The sequence below is a fragment of the Rana temporaria genome, chromosome 9 (assembly GCF_905171775.1).
Source record: "Rana temporaria chromosome 9, aRanTem1.1, whole genome shotgun sequence".
Taxonomy (NCBI): domain Eukaryota; kingdom Metazoa; phylum Chordata; class Amphibia; order Anura; family Ranidae; genus Rana; species Rana temporaria.
In genome coordinates this window covers 105,509,889-105,531,261 of record NC_053497.1, presented here as the reverse complement: position 1 = coordinate 105,531,261, position 21,373 = coordinate 105,509,889, and the positions used below count along the sequence as shown (strand labels likewise).

The window sequence follows — 21,373 nt, the reverse complement described above, 5'->3', positions numbered from 1 at the left end:
TATAGTTAGGTGTGGGTAGGATAGGCTTCTCTGAAAAGGAGGGTTTTCAGGGATCCTCCAAAAGCTAATCGAGAAGGAGACAGACAGATTGGGGTAAGGAGTTCTATAGACTTGAAGAGGCTCTGGAAAAGTCCTGAAGACGAGCATGGGAGCAGGTGATGAGAGAGCTAGAGAGCAGGAGGTCTTGAGAAGAACACAGAGAATAATGTGGTTGGTATTTAGAGACTAGGTTAGTGATGTAACTGGGGGCAGAGTTGTGGATGCCTTTGTGGGTAGTAATTTGAATTTAATTTGTTGGGTGAGCGAAAGCCAGTGGAGGGATTGACAGGAGTAGCAGAGAAAGAGCGGTTGGTAACGTGGATGTGTCTGACAGCAGCATTCATGATGGACTGAAGGGGAGATAGAGTATGCAGAGGTAAGCCAATGAGGAGGGAGTTGCAGTAATCGAGGCGGGAGATAACCAGGGAGTGAATTAAGAGCTTTGTTGTGTCATTGGTTAGAAAGGGGTGTATTTTGGAGATGTTGCTGAGGTTGAGGTGGCAAGATTTGGACAGCGATTGGACGTGGGGTTTAAAGGAGAGTCCAGGACTACTCCTAGGACCTTGGCATGTGGGGATGGGCTGATAGTTGTGCCATCAATTTTGACAGAGAGATCGGGGGAAGAGGCACGTGGGGGAGGAAAAATTATAAGTTCGGTTTTGAATAGATTGAGTTTGAGGAAGTGGTGTGACATCCAAACTGATATATCTGATAGTAAATTAGTGATACATGAGAATAATGAAGGAGCGAGTTGAGGGGCAGAGAAATAGATTTGAGTGTATCAGCTGACCCAGGGAGGTGTTGTAGACTGAAAATAGGAGAGGTCCAAGAACAGAACCTTGGGGGACCCCAACAGAGAAAGGAAGAGGAGAGGAGGAAGTAGAATTGTAAGTAATGCTAAAGCGGTTAGATAAGTAGGTAGAGAACCAGCGAAGAGTACAGCCACGGAGACCAAAGACGTGGAGGCGAGGAGGAGGGGGTGGTCAACCGTATTGAAGGCAACAGAGAGGTCCAGGAGTAGGAGTACAGAATAGTGTCCCTTAGTTTTGGCTGTTAGTATATCATTTATTAGTTTTAGGAGAGCAGTTTCTGTGGAATGTGGAGGACGAAATCCAGACTGAAGGGGATCAAGAAGGCCATTATCAGCAAGGTGGATGCTCGCTCGGTTGTAGACTAAACGTTGAAGGAGTTTGGATAAAATGGAGAGCAAGGAGATGAGGCGTAGGTTGTGAAGTTTGGATGACTCCAGTGAGGGCTTTTTAAGTATGGGGCTGACTAGTGCATGTTTCAAAGAGTTGGGGAACATTCCAGAAGAGAGGGAAAGATTGAAGATGCGGGTTAGAGAGTGTAGAATAGAGCCAGAGGGTGAGCGTAGCATTTGTGAGGGAACAGGATCCAGAGGGCAGGTGGTAAGATGGACATTTGCAAGTCATTTTGCAACCTTGTCTATAGTGGTGGGGTTGAAGGAGGGAAGTAATGATTGTACCTGTGGGCATGAGGTGTAAAACATGGAAGGCATCTGAACAGTAGAGCTCTCCTTGCAAATTGTATCAATCTTCTGTTTGAAGTGATTGCCGATCTCCTGGGCATTGAGTGAGTTAGTGGGTGGAGGCAGTGGAGGACAAAGGAGATAGTTGAAGGTAGAGAAGAGTTGACACAGACGGGATGATACGTTTTTAATGAGGATGATGAAATGGGTATGCTTGGCAGTGAGGAGGCTGGAATTGTATTTTTGGAGGGCAGATTTATACTGGCTGAAATGTTTCTGGGACTTCGTCTTATGCCACAGGCGCTCTAAGGCATGGCTGTACTTTTTAAGGCTTTTAGTATCAGTTTGCCAGGGTTGAAGGGGACTGGGCCTTATTATGTGTGTAGTTGGGGGGGGGGGGGCAGTGTGTCCAGCGATGCTAGAAGTGAAGTGTTGTAGACAGAAGTGGCTAGGTCGATACAGGACGGTGCAGGTGTGATTTTTGTCATAGTGGTGGTCAGTCTCAGAGTATAGAAGAGAAGGGTTGATATGGCGAGGGTTTCTACGTGTATCCGTTTGGAGCGAGAGGAGGCGGGGAGAGGGAGAGAGTGAAATTAATAAGGTAGTGATCAGAGATAGGGTAAGGATAGTTGGAGAGGTTGCATGAAGTGCATAGGTGGGAAACCCATTGCTTCAGGTCAAATGAGGAGGTTACACTGAGAAGTTTGGAAGTTGCAGGAGTGTTGGTATTAGTAGGGATGTTGAAATCCCCAAGAATGATTTCAGAAGAGAGAAATTAGGGTAGCGAGGCAGAGAAGTCATCAAGAAAGGATGATACTGGACCAGGGGGCCGGTAGATCACAGCTATACTTAGAAAAACTGGGGAGAAGAGACAAATGCAGTGCGCCTCAAATGAGGAGAGTGCCAGAGAGGGAGGTGGGTGAAGTACTTGAAAGGTGCTATGTGGGGCTAAAAGGATTTTAACACCCCCTCCTTTGCGTCCATTGGGTCTGGGGGAGTAAGTCCAAAGAAGACCACCGTAAGATAGAGCAGCAGAAGACGCAGTGTCGGATTTGTGAAGCCACGTATCGGTAATGGCGTGTAGATTAAATGAGTTGGCGATAAAGAGATCGTGGAGGGAGGTGAGTTTGTTAGACAGAGCGGGCATTCCAAAGGGTGCAAGAGAAAGGGAGTCTGGTCTTGGGAAGAAGAGAAATGGGAGCTAGATTGTGTGCATTGCAGCTGCAGCCAGAAGGTGTAAGGTAATGGGTGCGTTGAGCACAGTTAAATGAAGGAGGCCCAGGGTTTGGTCGTACATCACCAGAGGATAGGAGAAGCAGAAGGGTGAGGGAGGTAATGTGGGAATGTGATTTCTATGAAGGGACATGCCCCAGTGGTTTGGAGTATTGGGCGTGTGGATTTAGAATTAGCTGGATTTGGTGAGTGCATTAATAGGGGAAGCACAGAAGTGAGGGTGATGGATATAAGGTGTGGGGTGGAGAAGAGGTGTGCAGAAGAGTTAGTTTAAGGATATAAGACACAGCTGTCAGGAGTGATAGATGGTGCATTTTAGAAGGGGGAGGAAGAGCTGAAAGTGTGAACAAGTATACATGTATTGTAAATTTCAAGGTGTTTGTGTTCCCTCGCTTTGTGCATTCGCTGAAGTGCAGAGTCAGAAGTGATTCCACTTCTAGAAATAACCCCACTTGGAGAAAATGCCCCAGCTGCAAATGTGCCCCCTGTAAATGCTTCCCCCCAATGGATGCTTATATTTATACTGATGGGATGGGGGGTGGGTGCATTTCAATTATCAAATCAGGAAGTAATAAAGGTTTGCTGGTTAATTCTTACTTCAGAAACAGACCAGCAAGAGGGCACTAAAGTTAATGGGCCATAATTTTGGGTAAGACCAGGGAGATAATAAAGCATTGTAATGTGGACAGGTCTACAGATGGTTAAGCAAAGATATAGATGTAAGCAAAGCAGATGGCAGTGTTTTCGTTTTTGGGTAGAGATGTTTCAGCATAGCAATTTAGACTAGGGAAAACAAACACTTTTCAGTTTTCAATTCTGGGTGGATGGCAGTCAGCTGCAAACATACCTGTGAAGAGACAAATAATCTGAGTTTCATAGGAACATGTGCACTTTTCCTGCACTGTACAGTCAATTACATTATAATTACATCCTCAAATATGTTTAGATTCTGCTATTATTAAAAGTCAAAATAGTGGTTTCCCTTTTTCCTGAACACCCATAGCAAACCGACAGCAAGACTTGTTCTTCCTCCGGCTAGCACGCACCTGGCCACTGACGCACAGCGAAGTTATCCCGTAACCGCTCCTTCCGCTACAGAGCACATGCCAGGGTTGTAGCTATAAAATATGGAGATGTCCGTGAGAAAGCCAGCAGGATGCCCTGCCACTGGGGAGCAAAATATCTAAAAATACAGAGAATGTCTTTGGTGTGGCTGGGCAAAGGAGGGCAGAAAGGGCGACACTGTCCAGATAAGGAATTGGACCGTGTGAAACGGTCTCTAAACAGGAAAGACAAAATTGTATACCCCATTACCCCATATCAACTGCACTGTGTCTTCATTTCATTGACACTTTGCACTGATCACTCACAAATGAGGTTTCTGCATTTTTAACCTTATGATTCAATTTCTGATACCCTTGCAGTGCAGAGGGGCCCACTCCTAATGCTTAAATGCTCATTTAGTCTACGGGTGCAGGGATAAGGGGTATTACTGTAAAGTAGAATTTCAGGATAATTAACTAATCTTCAAAATGTTCCCTCCCCCTCCTGACACCTATGCTGACTAACCTGTATACTTGCATATTTTCAGGCTGCTCTGTATACTTCTCTATTTTTTTAGATGGCAAAAAAAAGTTTTTTCTCTATTCAAATTGTATCCAAAATGTAAAACCAAGCCAATTTTAGCATTACCTGTATGTTAATAATATGAGCAACAAGTCCCATGTTTACTGGCCAAATGGCACTGCTACCCGCAAGCTATATGATTTTCACCTCTCTGCTGCCTCTTGAGCCCAGCAAGTCATTGCCTGATCTCAAGCTAGAAGTTGGAAACATATAAAGGCGTGGAGTCCGTGTCTATTTCGGCAATCATTTTGTGATTTTTACCACAGTGATTGCAACTTGCTGCAGACTATCAGAAATGCGCTGATATTTTTTCTGTAACCTTTCATAGTTTGTTATTTTAAAAAAAGAGATAATTGTCCATTGGGTGTATATACAATAGTGGGTAGTGTCAAACCCAACAGCACCAACATCCCAAAGTCTATACATATCCAAAATTTAAATGAGCAGGATTTTTTGGGTGCCAACATATTGATCCAAACTAGATGTATAAAATCAGTATTACTTTTATTGATTCAATCATTAAAAACATTTATTGAAAAAAAGAAACCTACAAGAGACTATCAAAACTAACTAGAAAATGCATTCCCTGAGGAAAATGCGAGTGGGAATGCTGAATTGCTGAGCCCGCACCAAAGCCATTCACCATAACCACTACACTATCTTTAGGACACACAGCTCCTTTCTCTATCTGCAAAGTAGAGAGTATGCTGACTTCCTGGTCGCCCCTCCCCCCTCAAGAGGTTTCCCCTCCCCCCAGGTCAGTGAGGAGGAATATTGCACTGAGGTAGAAAGCTATTTATGGAAAGAAATTCCATTACAAACGCCTTTTAATTCACAGACCAATACATTAATTACGCCTCCAAACAAAACGTAATAAATCCACAACCGTACATGCGATCGATACAGCGACTTCACCGTTTGAAAGACGCGGCCCTTGTGAACGCATCGATATGAAATTTATGTTGATAAACTTAAAATTGTGGCCATGCCAGCGATTTAGAAAAGAGCGTCTTTGTGTGTTTTGCAGGAAAATTTTTAAAATTTTTAACATGGACGGTCAATGAGAGTGGTTTTGTCACTCTTGTCCTTTAGAAGCTCCTGGAACTAAAACTAAAATACGTATCACAAAACTGATCACATTGCCTGAAACCAGACAAGCATACCTACGTTTTGATATATAAATTGTGTATGACAAGTAGATCTTGTGGGCGTGAGAGCAATTTGTTCGCCCTTTTTTTAAAGATAATTTTTGTTTTCAAAGATCTCCACTGTAAAGGTCACATGACACACTCTAAATCCCTTCCATAGGGTTACATTATAACCGATTCCATTTTCTGAAAAAATCGCTAAACGTAAATTGCGTTTTCACAAAAACCGTAAAAGATATCAATCTGAAAAGTCATGTTTGGATAGCTGAATATTTTGTGACCGCTTTAAAGTTTGTTTGGTGTCTGTAAGTGAAAGTATGAAGGAGCTGAAACTTTTGGCAGAACGTGTGTTTTGAAGCAGGAAAAAGGATGTTCTCATTGACTTCAATGTTAAAAAAAAGTGTCTAAAAGCTTAATATTTTAAAAAGTATAAATAGTACAAAAAAACTTGAAGTCCCATCGTTAGCTGAACGAGATGAACATTTTAAAAGTTGAATGGTCTCAATAGCTGAAAGTATGCAGGAGTTACGCAGAGCCAAAAAACGTACGGAATAAAATTAAAATTAAAATTAAGAACTAGAAAATGCATTCCCTGAGGAAAATGCGAGTGGGAATGCTGAATTGCTGAGCCCGCACCAAAGCCATTCACCATAACCACTACACTATCTTTAGGACACACAGCTCCTTTCTCTATCTGCAAAGTAGAGAGTATGCTGACTTCCTGGTCGCCCCTCCCCCCTCAAGAGGTTTCCCCTCCCCCCAGGTCAGTGAGGAGGAATATTGCACTGAGGTAGAAAGCTATTTATGGAAAGAAATTCCATTACAAACGCCTTTTAATTCACAGACCAATACATTAATTACGCCTCCAAACAAAACGTAATAAATCCACAACCGTACATGCGATCGATACAGCGACTTCACCGTTTGAAAGACACGGCCCTTGTGAACGCATCGATATGAAATTTATGTTGATAAACTTAAAATTGTGGCCATGCCAGCGATTTAGAAAAGAGCGTCTTTGTGTGTTTTGCAGGAAAAAATTTTAAATTTTTAACATGGACGGTCAATGAGAGTGGTTTTGTCACTCTTGTCCTTTAGAAGCTCCTGGAACTAAAACTAAAATACGTATCACAAAACTGATCACATTGCCTGAAACCAGACAAGCATACCTACGTTTTGATATATAAATTGTGTATGACAAGTAGATCTTGTGGGCGTGAGAGCAATTTGTTCGCCCTTTTTTTAAAGATAATTTTTGTTTTCAAAGATCTCCACTCTAAAGGTCACATGACACACTCTAAACCTGCTCCATAGGATTACATTATAACCGATAAAAAAATCACTAAACGTAAATTGCGTTTTCACAAAAACCGTATAAGATATCAATCTAAAAAGTCATGTTTGGATAGCTGAATATTTTGTGACCGCTTTAAAGTTTGTTTGGTGTCTGTAAGTGAAAGTATGAAGGAGCTGAAACTTTTGGCAGAACGTGTGTTTTGAAGCAGGAAAAAGGATGTTCTCATTGACTTCAATGTTAAAAAAAAGTGTCTAAAAGCTTAATATTTTAAAAAGTATAAATAGTACAAAAAAACTTGAAGAAGTCCCATCGTTAGCTGAATGAGACGAACATTTTAAAAGTTAAATGGTCTCAATAGCTGAAAGTATGCAGAAGTTACGCAGAGCCAAAAAACGTACGGAATAAAATTAAAATTAAAACTAGAAAATGCATTCCCTGAGGAAAATGCGAGTGGGAATGCTGAATTGCTGAGCCCGCACCAAAGCCATTCACCATAACCACTACACTATCTTTAGGACACACAGCTCCTTTCTCTATCTGCAAAGTAGAGAGTATCCTGACTTCCTGGTCGCCCCTCCCCCCTCAAGAGGTTTCCCCTCCCCCAGGTCAGTGAGGAGGAATATTGCACTGAGGTAGAAAGCTATTTATGGAAAGAAATTCCATTACAAACGCCTTTTAATTCACAGACCAATACATTAATTATGCCTCCAAACAAAACGTAATAAATCCACAACCGTACATGCGATCGATACAGCGACTTCACCGTTTGAAAGACACGGCCCTTGTGAACGCATCGATATGAAATTTATGTTGATAAACTTAAAATTGTGGCCATGCCAGCGATTTAGAAAAGAGCGTCTTTGTGTGTTTTGCAGGAAAATTTTAAATTTTTTTAACATGGACGGTCAATGAGAGTGGTTTTGTCGCTCTTGTCCTTTAGAAGCTCCTGGAACTAAAACTAAAATACGTATCACAAAACTGATCACATTGCCTGAAACCAGACAAGCATACCTACGTTTTGATATATAAATTGTGTATGACAAGTAGATCTTGTGGGCGTGAGAGCAATTTGTTCGCCCTTTTTTTAAAGATAATTTTTGTTTTCAAAGATCTCCACTCTAAAGGTCACATGACACACTCTAAATCCCTTCCATAGGGTTACATTATAACCGATTCCATTTTCTGAAAAAATCGCTAAACGTAAATTGCGTTTTCACAAAAACCGTAAAAGATATCAATCTGAAAAGTCATGTTTGGATAGCTGAATATTTTGTGACCGCTTTAAAGTTTGTTTGGTGTCTGTAAGTGAAAGTATGAAGGAGCTGAAACTTTTGGCAGAACGTGTGTTTTGAAGCAGGAAAAAGGATGTTCTCATTGACTTCAATGTTAAAAAAAAGTGTCTAAAAGCTTAATATTTTAAAAAGTATAAATAGTACAAAAAAACTTGAAGAAGTCCCATCGTTAGCTGAATGAGACGAACATTTTAAAAGTTAAATGGTCTCAATAGCTGAAAGTATGCAGAAGTTACGCAGAGCCAAAAAACGTACGGAATAAAATTAAAATTAAGAACTAGAAAATGCATTCCCTGAGGAAAATGCGAGTGGGAATGCTGAATTGCTGAGCCCGCACCAAAGCCATTCACCATAACCACTACACTATCTTTAGGACACACAGCTCCTTTCTCTATCTGCAAAGTAGAGAGTATCCTGACTTCCTGGTCGCCCCTCCCCCCTTAAGAGGTTTCCCCTCCCCCCAGGTCAGTGAGGAGGAATATTGCACTGAGGTAGAAAGCTATTTATGGAAAGAAATTCCATTACAAACGCCTTTTAATTCACAGACCAATACATTAATTACGCCTCCAAACAAAACGTAATAAATCCACAACCGTACATGCGATCGATACAGCGACTTCACCGTTTGAAAGACACGGCCCTTGTGAACGCATCGATATGAAATTTATGTTGATAAACTTAAAATTGTGGCCATGCCAGCGATTTAGAAAAGAGCGTCTTTGTGTGTTTTGCAGGAAAATTTTTAAAATTTTTAACATGGACGGTCAATGAGAGTGGTTTTGTCACTCTTGTCCTTTAGAAGCTCCTGGAACTAAAACTAAAATACGTATCACAAAACTGATCACATTGCCTGAAACCAGACAAGCATACCTACGTTTTGATATATAAATTGTGTATGACAAGTAGATCTTGTGGGCGTGAGAGCAATTTGTTCGCCCTTTTTTTAAAGATAATTTTTGTTTTCAAAGATCTCCACTCTAAAGGTCACATGACACACTCTAAACCTGCTCCATAGGATTACATTATAACCGATAAAAAAATCACTAAACGTAAATTGCGTTTTCACAAAAACCGTATAAGATATCAATCTAAAAAGTCATGTTTGGATAGCTGAATATTTTGTGACCGCTTTAAAGTTTGTTTGGTGTCTGTAAGTGAAAGTATGAAGGAGCTGAAACTTTTGGCAGAACGTGTGTTTTGAAGCAGGAAAAAGGATGTTCTCATTGACTTCAATGTTAAAAAAAAGTGTCTAAAAGCTTAATATTTTAAAAAGTATAAATAGTACAAAAAAACTTGAAGAAGTCCCATCGTTAGCTGAATGAGACGAACATTTTAAAAGTTAAATGGTCTCAATAGCTGAAAGTATGCAGAAGTTACGCAGAGCCAAAAAACGTACGGAATAAAATTAAAATTAAGAATAATAAAAAACGAATATCAATACTGGGAATGCTTATTAAAGCATTCCCACTAATAATAAAAAACGAATATCAATACTGGGAATGCTTATGAAAGCATTCCCACTAAAAAACGAATATCAATACTGGGAATGCTTATTAAAGCATTCCCACTAATAATAAAAAACGAATATCAATACTGGGAATGCTTATGAAAGCATTCCCACTAATTAGGTTTTACAATCCAATGGTTGCATCCTTGCAAAACTCATCAAATGGTAGCTTGAAGTAGTAATCTCGACATGTTTCGCCCTTAACTGGCTTCCTCAGCAGAAGCATTACTACCAAAGGCAAACGGTATTGGAAAACAAATATTCAAGCCATGGTACAAACATTGTGGAAAAAAAAAAGATATTTTCATCAGAGAGCATCCTCACCTCTGGAAGATCATAAAGTTATATCCAGGTCATACATCTTGCCTCTAAGGGCAGATGCTGTAGGGAAAGACAGATGACAATTGAGAATCTACCCCCGTAGAGATTGCACCTCATAGTAAACCCAGTGCCTATTTGTCAGACCACAGAAAGGATATAAAAGAACCCCATTGAATGGATATCTACAAAATGTTTTTCAATATAAAAATCGCTACAAATATTTGCGGTGTCTGAATTCCCCCTTCTCCCCTCCCTCCTCCCTTTTCCCTCATCCCTCCTCCTTCTTCCTTCTCCTCCCCCCTTATCCATCCATCCTTCCATCCATCCTTCCTTCCTTCCTTCCATCCATCCTTCCTTCCTTCCTTCCTTCCTTCCTTCCTTCCTTCCTTCCTTCCTTCCTTCCTTCCTTCCTTCCTTCCTTCCTTCCTTCCTTCCTTCCTTCCTTCCTCCCCCTCCTCCTCCCTCCTCCTCCCTCCCTCCCACGGCTTAAACTGCGCTAAAGTGCTGCTAAAATGAGCAACGCTTTAGCGCTAACACGGCCGTGGCTCAATGTGAAAGGGGTCATAACACAAAATGTCTTGATAGTAAATTTGTATCTGGGCCAGTTCACACCGTTGAAACGCAGTCCGGATGCGTTCCAGATGCTTTTTTGCATGCATGTTTTTGATGCAGTCGGTGCATTTTCCCCCCTCTTTTTCCGTAAATAAGGATATGTGCATTCCAGTGCGTTTAGATGCGTTTTTGGTGCATTTTACAGAATTCCAGTACAGTCTAGTGCAGGAAAAATTGAAAAATGTGCTAGTATTTTCCTGGAACTGGAACACAATGAAACTGCAAGCACTGGTGTGAATTATGCCATTGAAAACTATATTGCCTATTTTCCATGTATTTTTGATGCAGAAAAAAACCCACACTGGACTGCATGTGGTGTAAACCACGGGGAAGTTTACTAAAACTGGTGCACACAGAATCTTGTTTAGCTCTGCATCAGGCCTCGACAAAATCTGGGCGCCAGGTCGCAATTGCGACAAGAAATTGTGACCTGGCGCCCGCCGGTAATTGAGGCCGCGGTCGCACGGCGGGGGAGGTGGGGGTGTACGGAGGCACAGGATCCTGTGTCTCCATGTGCCCCCACCTTCACGCGAACGCGGTGGGTAATTTAGGCCACGGCTTTGCAGCCTTGTGAAGGCCCAAGCTGCCTTCTGTGACCTGGCGCCATCTGGTGGTGGCCGTTGGCATTACAAGCAAAACAGCAGTTCTAATGTGTGTTGTTTTTTTTACTGTTTTCACTGCCATCTCCTTCCCTCTAATTAGAACCTCCAAACATTATGTATATTTTTTTATTCGAACACCCTAGAGAATAAAATGGCGATCGTTGCAATACTTTCTGTCACACCGTATTTGTGCAGCGGTCTTACAAGCACACTTTTTTTGGGAAAAAATACACTTTTAATTAGACAACAGTAAAGTTATCCCAATTTTTTTTTAAATTGTGAAAGATAATGTTACGCCGAGTAAATTGATACCCAACATGTCACGCTTCAAAATTGCGTCCGCTCGTGGAATGCCGACAAACTTTTACCCTTTAAAATCTCCATAGGCGACATTTAAAAAATTCTACAAGTTGCATGTTTTGAGTTACAGAGGAGGTCTAGGGCTAGAATTATTGCTCTTGCTCTAATCGCGGCGATACTTCACATGTGTGGTTTGAATTCCCTTTACATACGCAGGCGCTACTCACGTATGTGTTCGCTTCTGCGCGCGAGCATGGCGGGACGGGCGCATTTTCTGGCTCCTAACTTTTTTAGCTGGCTCCTAGATTCCAAGCAAATTTGTCAAACCCTGCTCTGCATAGTAACCAATCCACTTCTAGGTTTTATTATCAGTTTAATTGAGCAAGCTGATGTTGGGAGCTGATTGGTTACTTTATACAGCAGCCCCAGATTCTGTGTGCACACATTTTAGTAAATGAGATAAGGGACTTTGAGTGTGCCATAAATTACATACCAAAGGAAGCGAAAATATAAAACTTATAAGCTTTTTTTCTGTTGGATAATAATAGCTAGAAGTTAAAAATATTCTCATAGAATCTGGTATGTACAAAACTTGATACATTCAAAAGACATATCGCAGTGTGCAGCTGTAGCACGCGATCAGCTATTGTTCACAAAAGATGCGCATGCAGGATTAACGTGTTTCGCTTTTCAATGCTTTGTCAGAATCCATGGCAGCAATAAAAGAATGGTACCGCCAGGTCTTGCAAGATCAAAGACCATTAGAATAGGCAGAAGCAATATCAGGGGGGTCACCTCTCAGGCCTAAGGTTGAGCACCCAAAGATCAGCAAATAAAAATATTGCATATAATGCCTAAGGCACAAGAAAGCCAAATTACCAACTGATGACCCTATAGATTCCAACTGGGATCTATTAAATTGGAGGCTTAGAGGGACACCATGATACCTAAGCTCCGCCATTCAACAACAGCATACCATATGCTGGTCTTTAATCTTACACGACCTGGCTGTATCATTGTTTTATCGCTGGCATGGATTCTGACAAAGCATTGAAAAGCAAAACGTGTTAATCTTGCATGCATATCTATTGTGAACAATAGCTGATTGTGTGCTACATGTCTATTGAATTTATCAAGTTCTGTACATACCAGATTCTATGTAAATATGTTTAACTTCTAGATTTTATTATGTAACAGAATAAAGCTTATATGTTTATATTTGCGTTTCCTTTGTACATAGCGCTACATTAATTTGCTATAAAAAAAATTGCAACTAGTGTGGTGTATCACTAAGAATGTTTAGCAGCTGTGCACTTTTATATTAGGGTTTATTATAGTATTGAGCCGCACTGCATTATTTCAGTTTTTTGGCGCTGATTGTTTCTTCTCACAGGTAAGTATAACATGTTTGTTAATTTTTTTTTAAAAAGGGAGGGACTTTACAATCACTTTAATAATGTCTTCACACTTTTCCCAGAATGCTGATTCCTATTTACTGTACATGTCCATTTTATTTGTCAGTAATATTGAATAGAGCCTTCATTTTGCATAACATTCTTATTTCATGTGCAGTAGTGTTGGGGGCATGATTAGCCAGTTCCCACACATAGGCCACCATATGATGTCCTGGACTTTGAGTGGAAATATCTGAATAATGCCTGGTGCTTCTACCGGCTTGCCTGTGCGATCGGCAAGCCAGAGAATGAATCGGCTGGCAGCGGAGGTTTACCATAGAACTGATTAAGGACCAGATGGTCCCCAGCAATCTCTATGACCTTCGGAGGCCAGGCCTGACGTCTATAGCATCAATTCTGGCACTGGAAGATGCAGGCGATGTTTATAACTACAGTTGAATACCCCCCCCCCCCCCCGCAACAACCTAAAGAATTACATTTCCTACTTGGAATATGTAGATACTTCCAAAGCCTGTAGCATTACCGTGAAATAATGGCTGCTTTATTCAGTTTGCAGGGTTTCCCTGACCTGACTTACAGTGTCACATTTGCAGAAACTGGAGTTAGACTTTATTTAACCAAGCTCATTATTTAATGATTGCTCTCTTCCTTCGATGCTGAATATTCTAGCAAGTTGGCAAATTCAGCAGTATAGAGGGTTTCCTTTGTATCATCCAGTTTCATGTTCTCAGTTTTGTGTCAGGTGCTGTCAGTCATAGTTATAAATGCTTTCGCCTTCTCTCGGTGGATGGGTTTAGTGAAGTGGTCTAAAAAGGATTCTCTGCAGTATGTGCATTCTACTGGAAGGAAGAAATCTGTGAACAATTCCCCATGCAATGATCTGATAAGCAGGTATATGAGGATGATGAACGTGGTACAGGGGAATCCAGGTCAAGGTCAATGTTGCTGCTATAAAAAGAAGCTTTTGGGCTTCTCCAAGCTTTGCAGACTCTGTTAACCAGAGGATCTTCTCAGGACATCACGAGAGTCTCACTTGTACAGCTTCATTACCAGTATTTTACATTTTCTTTGTCCCTTTTCTGTCAAATAGTGTTGTAATTATGCTGCTCATTTAAGCGTGACAGTCAAAATCCATATTAATGCTCCCAGAACATGACAGTGATGCCGCGTACACACGACCATTTTTCATGACGTGAAAAATTGATTTTTTTTTTAATGTCATTAAAAACGATTATGTGTGGGCTCCAGAGCATTTTTCATGACGTAACAAATGGCCATTAAAGATTTAGAACATGCTCTATTTTTTCGCTGCATTTTTCACGTTGTCGTTTTTGACGTTGTGAAAAACGGTCGTGTGTGTAGGCTTTAACGACATGAAAAAAAAACGCGCATGCTCAGAAAGAAGCAAGTTATGAAACGGGAGCGCTCGTTCTGGAAAAACTAGCATTCGTCACGCTGTAACAGACTGAAAAGCGTCTCTTACCAAACTTTTACTAACACGAAATCGGCAAACGCAGCCCCAAGGGTGGCGCCATCCGAATGGTACTTCCCGTTTATAGTGCCGTCGTACATGTTGTACGTCACCGCGCTTTGCTCGAGCATTTTTTTTTTTTCACGATCGTGTGTAGGCAAGGCAGGCTTGACAAGAATCGGGTTGAAATATACATTGTTTTTTCTAGACCATTAAAAATGGTCGTGTGTACGCGGCATGACTTCCTCTCTTTCTGTTTCATGGGAGTTTTTTTCCATAGAGGAGCCACATCAGAGTATTTTTTTATATTTTTATCTAAACTTATAACGTTCATTACAGGACACAGAAATAGATTATTACACCATGGGTTGTATGATGATACCTTCAGGTGATTGTACACTGGCTAAAGCTTTTCTGGGATTACCTCCCTGTGTACCCGTATAACCCCACCCACTCTGTGAGATTCCAGTTTTTGCTTGTGTCCTTATTTCATCGACCCTATCTCCTGTTATAGAATTTTTTAATATATATATATATATTACAATTTTTTTTCCTTTCCTCCTTTGACTGGCACTTTTATATCAACATCTGGGTGCTTATTGTCTTATGGCTGACTAGCATTTTTTTGTACTGGGTACTCTGTTTATACCCCTGAGAGCTGTATGTGGACCCCGTGGCAGCAGGGCCAGCCTGCAAAGTTTGATTTGCACACTTGATCCTGTGTCCAGTGCTCACTTTGGCACATGGTGCAAGGAGTAAGTTAGCTGCAGGGTGCTATACAAGTCCAGAGCTGCGGTCCATTTCTATGGCACCAAAACCCTGAAGACCCCTTCAGGGGCATGCTCTCTGTGACAGGCGAAGCCTGGAACCTGAACAGGACTAAAGACATAGACAGGGTAAGAAGGTGTTTACCTGTACCTTTTACATAACAGTTCTTGGGTATACATGTCTTGTGAATCACTTCTGAACTCTGTAGTACACACTACGTGGTGTCCTTTTATTCTACAAGGCATGCCGTAGTGCTGAGTCGCAGAGGTATTGCAGGGCTTTTCCTTGTGTACATTTGTGAGTGAAGCAGAGGATCTTAAAAGCAGGGTTAGGTTATTCCAAAAAAATCCCAAGCTTTGAACATCTCACGGAGCACTTTTCAATCCATCATCTGAAATGGAACATTTTTAAAACAAACATGTCATGCTTGCCTCCTCTGTGTAGTTGGTTATGCACAAAGTGGCCCCGAACCTCCTCTTCTTCTGGGGGCCCACAGCAGCACTCTTGGCTCCTTCTCTTCTCGAGTGCCCCATCAGAGAAGCACTCCCTCTCGGGGCATCCATGTGGGTGTGCTCCCGTGTCCTGCTGCTGCGTCCATTGACACAGACAGCAGGACTCAGCTCCCACGTCATTGGATTTAATTGACAGCAGTGGGAGCCAATGGCTGCACTGATATCAATCTATCCAATCAGGACCCGAGACATAGACTGGAGCAGGGATGATCGGCTCAGGTAAGTAAAAGGGGGCGCTGGGGGGCTGGTGGACAACTAGAGGTTTTCAACTTCAATGCATAGAATAGAAGAAGCTGTGAAAAGCTGGTAGAGACATAACCAAAAAGACTTGCAGCTGTAATTGCAGTGAAAGGTGGTTCTAGAAAGTATTGTCTCAGGGTGGGCTGAATACAAATTCACGCCACCCTTTTTACATATTATTTGTAAAAAAATTGAAAAACATTTATCAATTTCCTTTCACTTCACAATTTTGTGCCACTTTGTGTTGGTCTATCACAGGGATCTCCAAACTATGGCCCTCCAGGTGTTGCGGAACTACACATCCCATGAGTCATTGTAAACTATGACATACCTACACATGACTAGGCATGATGGTAATTGTAGTTCCTGAACAACTGGAGGGCCATAGTTTGGAGACCCCTGGTCTATCACATACAATCCCAATAAAATACATTTATGTTTTTGGTTGTAACATGACAAATTGTGGGAAATTTCAAGGGTTATGAATACTTTTTCAAGGCACTTTATCTGTTTTGATTATCTTCTGATATATTTGATTATGTATCTATTTATCTCTAATATATTTGTTTTCTATTTATGATGTTGATCTATCTTATCTATATCTCCTATACTAGTGTCAGATCTATTTTTGATATCTGTTTTTCTGTCAGTCTCATCCTATTTCATCAATCTCTACTGTGATATCAATCTTCATTCACATGTTATTGTTAAATGTAAAATGCAGCCCTTCCCCCTCCTGTTCCATTTATATATGATGCATTTTGTCTCTTGTAGGCCCTTCCCCTCGGAGGACACGGCAGAAAACGATGACGACATATATCGCAGTCTGGAGGAGTTGGCAGAGTGAGTTTATTTTTTATTTTTTATTGAATTTTCAATGGTACATACAACTGAAGCCCATGCAGGGGCAAGGCTAACAGGTCTCATTATTATACAGCACACAAAACATAAAGAAAAAAGAACCAAAACAATTTGCTACTACCCCAATGCAGGGAGAGGGTTAGTTTCAGGATTAACCCTGCTCAAACCTGGATTGTTAGGATACAGGTGAAAATGCTCATCTCTTGACTGAGTGAGTGATCTGAGATTATATTCCAGCTATAGAAGGCTTAATTTCAGGTTGCTGTAGTGGCATTCTCAAGCCAGCACGTCCAAACCTTATTACATTTTGTAGGGCAACCTCTGTTTGCATAAGTGGCCCTGTACTGGGGCAGTCTGGCAATTACCAATCCTTCCAGAATTGAACAGAGGGAGGAGATGCATGCTTCCAATGTAGTGTGATGGCTTTGCAGGCGTAGAAAAATAATATGCTGATGAGTATTCTCCTGGCCACGGACACTGACAATTGCTCCACCAATCCCAACAGACAGTATCTCGGATCCCATTACCTTATTAATCACTTGAAGGACCTCCTGCCAGTGTAGTTGTATTGCTGGGCAGGTCCAGAATATGTGCACAAATTCCCCAGGTTGGTGCGTGCATCTCCAGCATTGTGGAGAGTGTGTCGCAGACATCCTGTGGGGCGTATAGTAAGCTCTGTGTAGCATGTTTTTTTTTTTTTTTTTTCATCAAAGGTTTGTTAAGAAAGAATTATAGCGGTACAAATCAAAGCATAAACAGACAGCATGACATTATACAAACATGTCAATCAGTAAGTTCAATAAAGCAAACTTGTTTCCAAGAGTTTGTATAACAGGAAGCATATATAGTGTAGAGGTTGCCTTAACATAGGCTACCCATTGACTGAGAATTGACATCGGATAGTCTCTGCTATCAATCAGAATCAATTGTTTACAAAATTAGCTTTGATTTTAAAATGCATAAGGATAGAAAATTTAGAGGGGGGAAAGAGAAGGAGAAAGGTAGGGTAGGGTGTCTTTGTTTGGCAGAGCTTATTGCTCTTTTGTTTGAAATCCATAACCTGTGGAGACTGGTCGTCACCTCATCTGTATCACAAGGGTAACTTGGCTCAATTTTGAGTCTCTTTAAAGACTCATTGGTTTCATAAGCGTTTGAGGCAAACCATCTGGTCACCAGTCATCTCTATGCTTCCTGCCTGTGCCGGACGATTCTTTCTCCAGGCCCCCGATGGCACGGGAGAGCCCGGAGAAGCACCGGATGGCGGCGGGAGGGGGATGTCCCCTCCTGCCGCCTAAAAGAACGATCAAGCGGCGGAACTGCCGCTATGATCATTCTTATGTTGCACAGAATCGCCGGCACTAACGAAAGATATCTGAATGATGCCTCTAGCTGCAGGGATCATTCAGCTATCCCCCTACAAAGCCCAGGACATCATATGACGTCCACCCAGGATGGGAGATCCCATCTGTGGATGTCAAATGACTATGGGCAGGTATTGAATTGGTTAATAAACAGTTTATGCTCTGCATGTTTAACCCTCAACACCTATGTGATTTGGGGGGTTAAGGGCTGGTTATGTTGAGTCTGCCAGCTGTAGGTGTATTTGGAGAACAGGAGACACAGGTCTGGCGGAGGTGCCCAGCCGGGGTATCCGAGATTCGTCACACATGCATATATATTTATACACACATGCCTATAAAAACCTGCGTCTACGCAACATGGGTCCATGCAAACTTGTCATCTCTGCCAGCCTTGGAGCTGCATGCTGGGCAGAAGGCCGGGGCCCTCTGCAAACATTTGCCTATGCTAGCTTGTGTTATTCAAGCAAGTGTCTATGCAAATACAGTCGTATGCAAAAGTTTAGGAACCCCTGACAATTTCCATGATTATCATTTATAAATATTTGGGTCAGCAATTTCAAATAACTGAAGGGTATAGTAATATTTCAGTAGTGAAATGAGGTTTATTGTATTAGAAAAGGCATCAAAACGAAATTAGACAGGTGCATAAATTTGGGCACCCCAATAGAAAAATCACATCAATATGTAGTAGAGCAGAAATAACATCCTCTAGACGCTTCCTATAGCCTGTAATGAGTGTCTGTATTCTGGATGAATGTATTTTGGACCATTCCTCCTTACAAAACATCTCCAGTTCAGTTAGGTTTGATGGTTGCCTGCTTCAAATCACCCCACAGATGTTTAATAATATTCAGGTCTGGGGACTGGGATGGCCATTCCAGAACATTGTACTTGTTGCTCTGCATAAATGTCCGAGTAGATTTTGAGCAGTGTTTTGGGTCTTGTTGAAATATCCAGCCCCGGCGTAACTTCAACTTTGTGACTGATTGCTCAACATTATTCTCAAGAATCTGCTAATATTGAGTGGAATCCATGCGACCCTCAACTTTAACCAGATTCCCAGTACTGGCACTGGCCACACAGCCCCACAGCATGATGGAACCTCCACCAAATTTTACTGTGGGTAGCAAGTGTTTTTCTTGGAATGCTGTGTTCTTTTGCCGCCATGCATAACACCCCTTGTTATGACCAAATTACTCAATCCTTGTTTCATCAATCCACAGCACCCTATTCCAAAAATAAAGCTGGCTTGTCCAAATGTGCATTTGCATACCTCAAGCGACTCCGTTTGTGGCGTGTGTGCAGAAAAGGCTTCTTTCGCATTACTCTCCCATACAGCTTCTCCCTGTGCGAAGTGCGCGGAATTGTTGAAGGATGCACAGTGACACCATCTGCAGCAAGTTGATGTTGTAGGTCTTTGGAGGTGGTCCGTGGGCTGTTTTTGACCGTTCTCACCATCCTTCGCCTCTCCAATATTTTATGTGCCTGCCACTTCTGGCCTTAATAAGAACTGTGCCTGTGGTCTTCCATTTCCACACTGTATTGCTCACAGTGGACACTGACCCCTTATATCCCGGCGATAACTTTTTGTAGCCTTCCCCTAAACCATAATGTAGAATCTTTGTTTTCAGGTCATTTAAAGGTTGTTTTGAGGCCCCCATGTTGCCACTCTTCAGAGGAGAGTCAAAGAGAGCAACAACTTGCAATTGACCACCTTAAATACCATTTCTCATGATTGGATGCACCTGTCTATGAAGTTCAAGGCTTAATGAGCCTAGCAAACCAATTGTGTGTTGCAATTAATCAGTGCTAAGTAGTTACAGGTATTCAAATCAACAAAATGACAAGGGTGCCCAAATTTATGTACCTGTCTAATTTTGTTTTGATGCATTTTGCGCATTTTCTGTTAATCCAATAAACCTCATTTCACTACTGAAATATTACTGTGACCTTCATCAGTTATTTGATAGATCAAAATGAAATTGCTCATCCAAACACCCAAATATTTTTAAATGATAATCTTGGAAATTGTCAGGGGTTCCTAAACTTTTGCATACGACTGTATGTGCCTATGCAAGCATTGGGCCCCTTTCAAACGGGCACCTCTGCTTGCTCAGCGGGGATCGCTCCGTTGATCCCCGCTGAGCCGGCGGATGACAAGGCGGTCCCCTATGGGGGGATCGGATGAACACGGACTGTCTGTCCGTGTTCAGCCGATCCGCCAGACGGATGGAAAAGTAGGTTTTTCCTCCATCACACTTTGGCGGGTCGGATGTCAGCGGGCATGTCACCGCTGACATCCGCGGCTCCATAGAGGAGCATGGAGCCCCCGTTCAGGTCCGCCTAAAAAACTGGCAGGTGGACCTGAACGGGCCTCCCGTGTGAAAGAGCCCTTATGAAACCTATATACTACACTGCACCTGCTCAACTACACCTGGGCCCATACTAGTTTTAGTCAGGATTAACCAATTACATAGGCATCCAATGCAGGCTCTATGCTGCCTAAAACTAAGCTCATGCAGAGCAAATGCATGCTATTCTGGAGACACACCTCCATAACCACTTCCCGACCAGCCGCCGCAGTTTTAGTGTGGCAGAATGGCACGGGTAGGTGAAACTATGTTACCTTACCACTAGGGGGCACTCACCGCTGGAGGCGATTTGAGTGCCCGGCGGGCGTGATGACCGCCATGACCGCCAGGCACCTGCGATCCCGATTCTCTCAAGGGAGAGGAGACAGATCTCTCTCTCTCTCTCTCTCTCTCTCTCTCTCTCTCTCTCTCTCTCTCTATCTATCTCTCTCTCTCTCTCTCTCTCTCTCTCTCTCTCTCTCTCTCTCCCCTCTTCAGTCCTCCCCCCCCCCCCCCCCACAGAACACACACTAGGGAACACAACCCCTTGATCGCCCCCTAGTGTTAACACCTTCCCTGCCAGTGATATCTATACAGTAACCAGTGCATTTTTATAGCACTGATTGCTGTATAATTGTCACTGGCCCAAAAAATGTGTCAACAGTGTCTAATGTGTCCACTGCGATATCGCATTTCCAATGAAAATCACAGATCCTCGCCATTACTAGTAAAAAATTATATAATAATAAAAATGCCATAAATCTATCCCCTATATTGTAGACGCTATAACTTTTGCGCAAAAATGTATGTATATGTATACCGGTATACATTTTTTTAAATTGTCGCTCTTCTTTTGTTTATAGCGCAAAAAATAAAAACCTTAGAGGTGATCAAATGTCACCAAAATAAAGCTCTTTTTGTGGGGAAA

At 42.0% G+C, this 21,373-nt stretch overlaps 1 protein-coding gene across 10 annotated transcripts in view; it reads left to right on the top strand.

Annotated features, from left to right (window-relative positions):
- Positions 1–21,373, top strand: part of VAV2 (vav guanine nucleotide exchange factor 2) — a 324,488-nt gene that overhangs the window by 166,585 nt on the left and 136,530 nt on the right. For all 10 annotated transcript variants that reach the window (XM_040324063.1, XM_040324064.1, XM_040324067.1 and 7 more), the window contains exon 4: positions 16,647–16,715. In XM_040324063.1, coding sequence (XP_040179997.1) covers positions 16,647–16,715 — 69 coding nt within the window. The remainder of the gene's footprint in view (positions 1–16,646; positions 16,716–21,373) is intronic.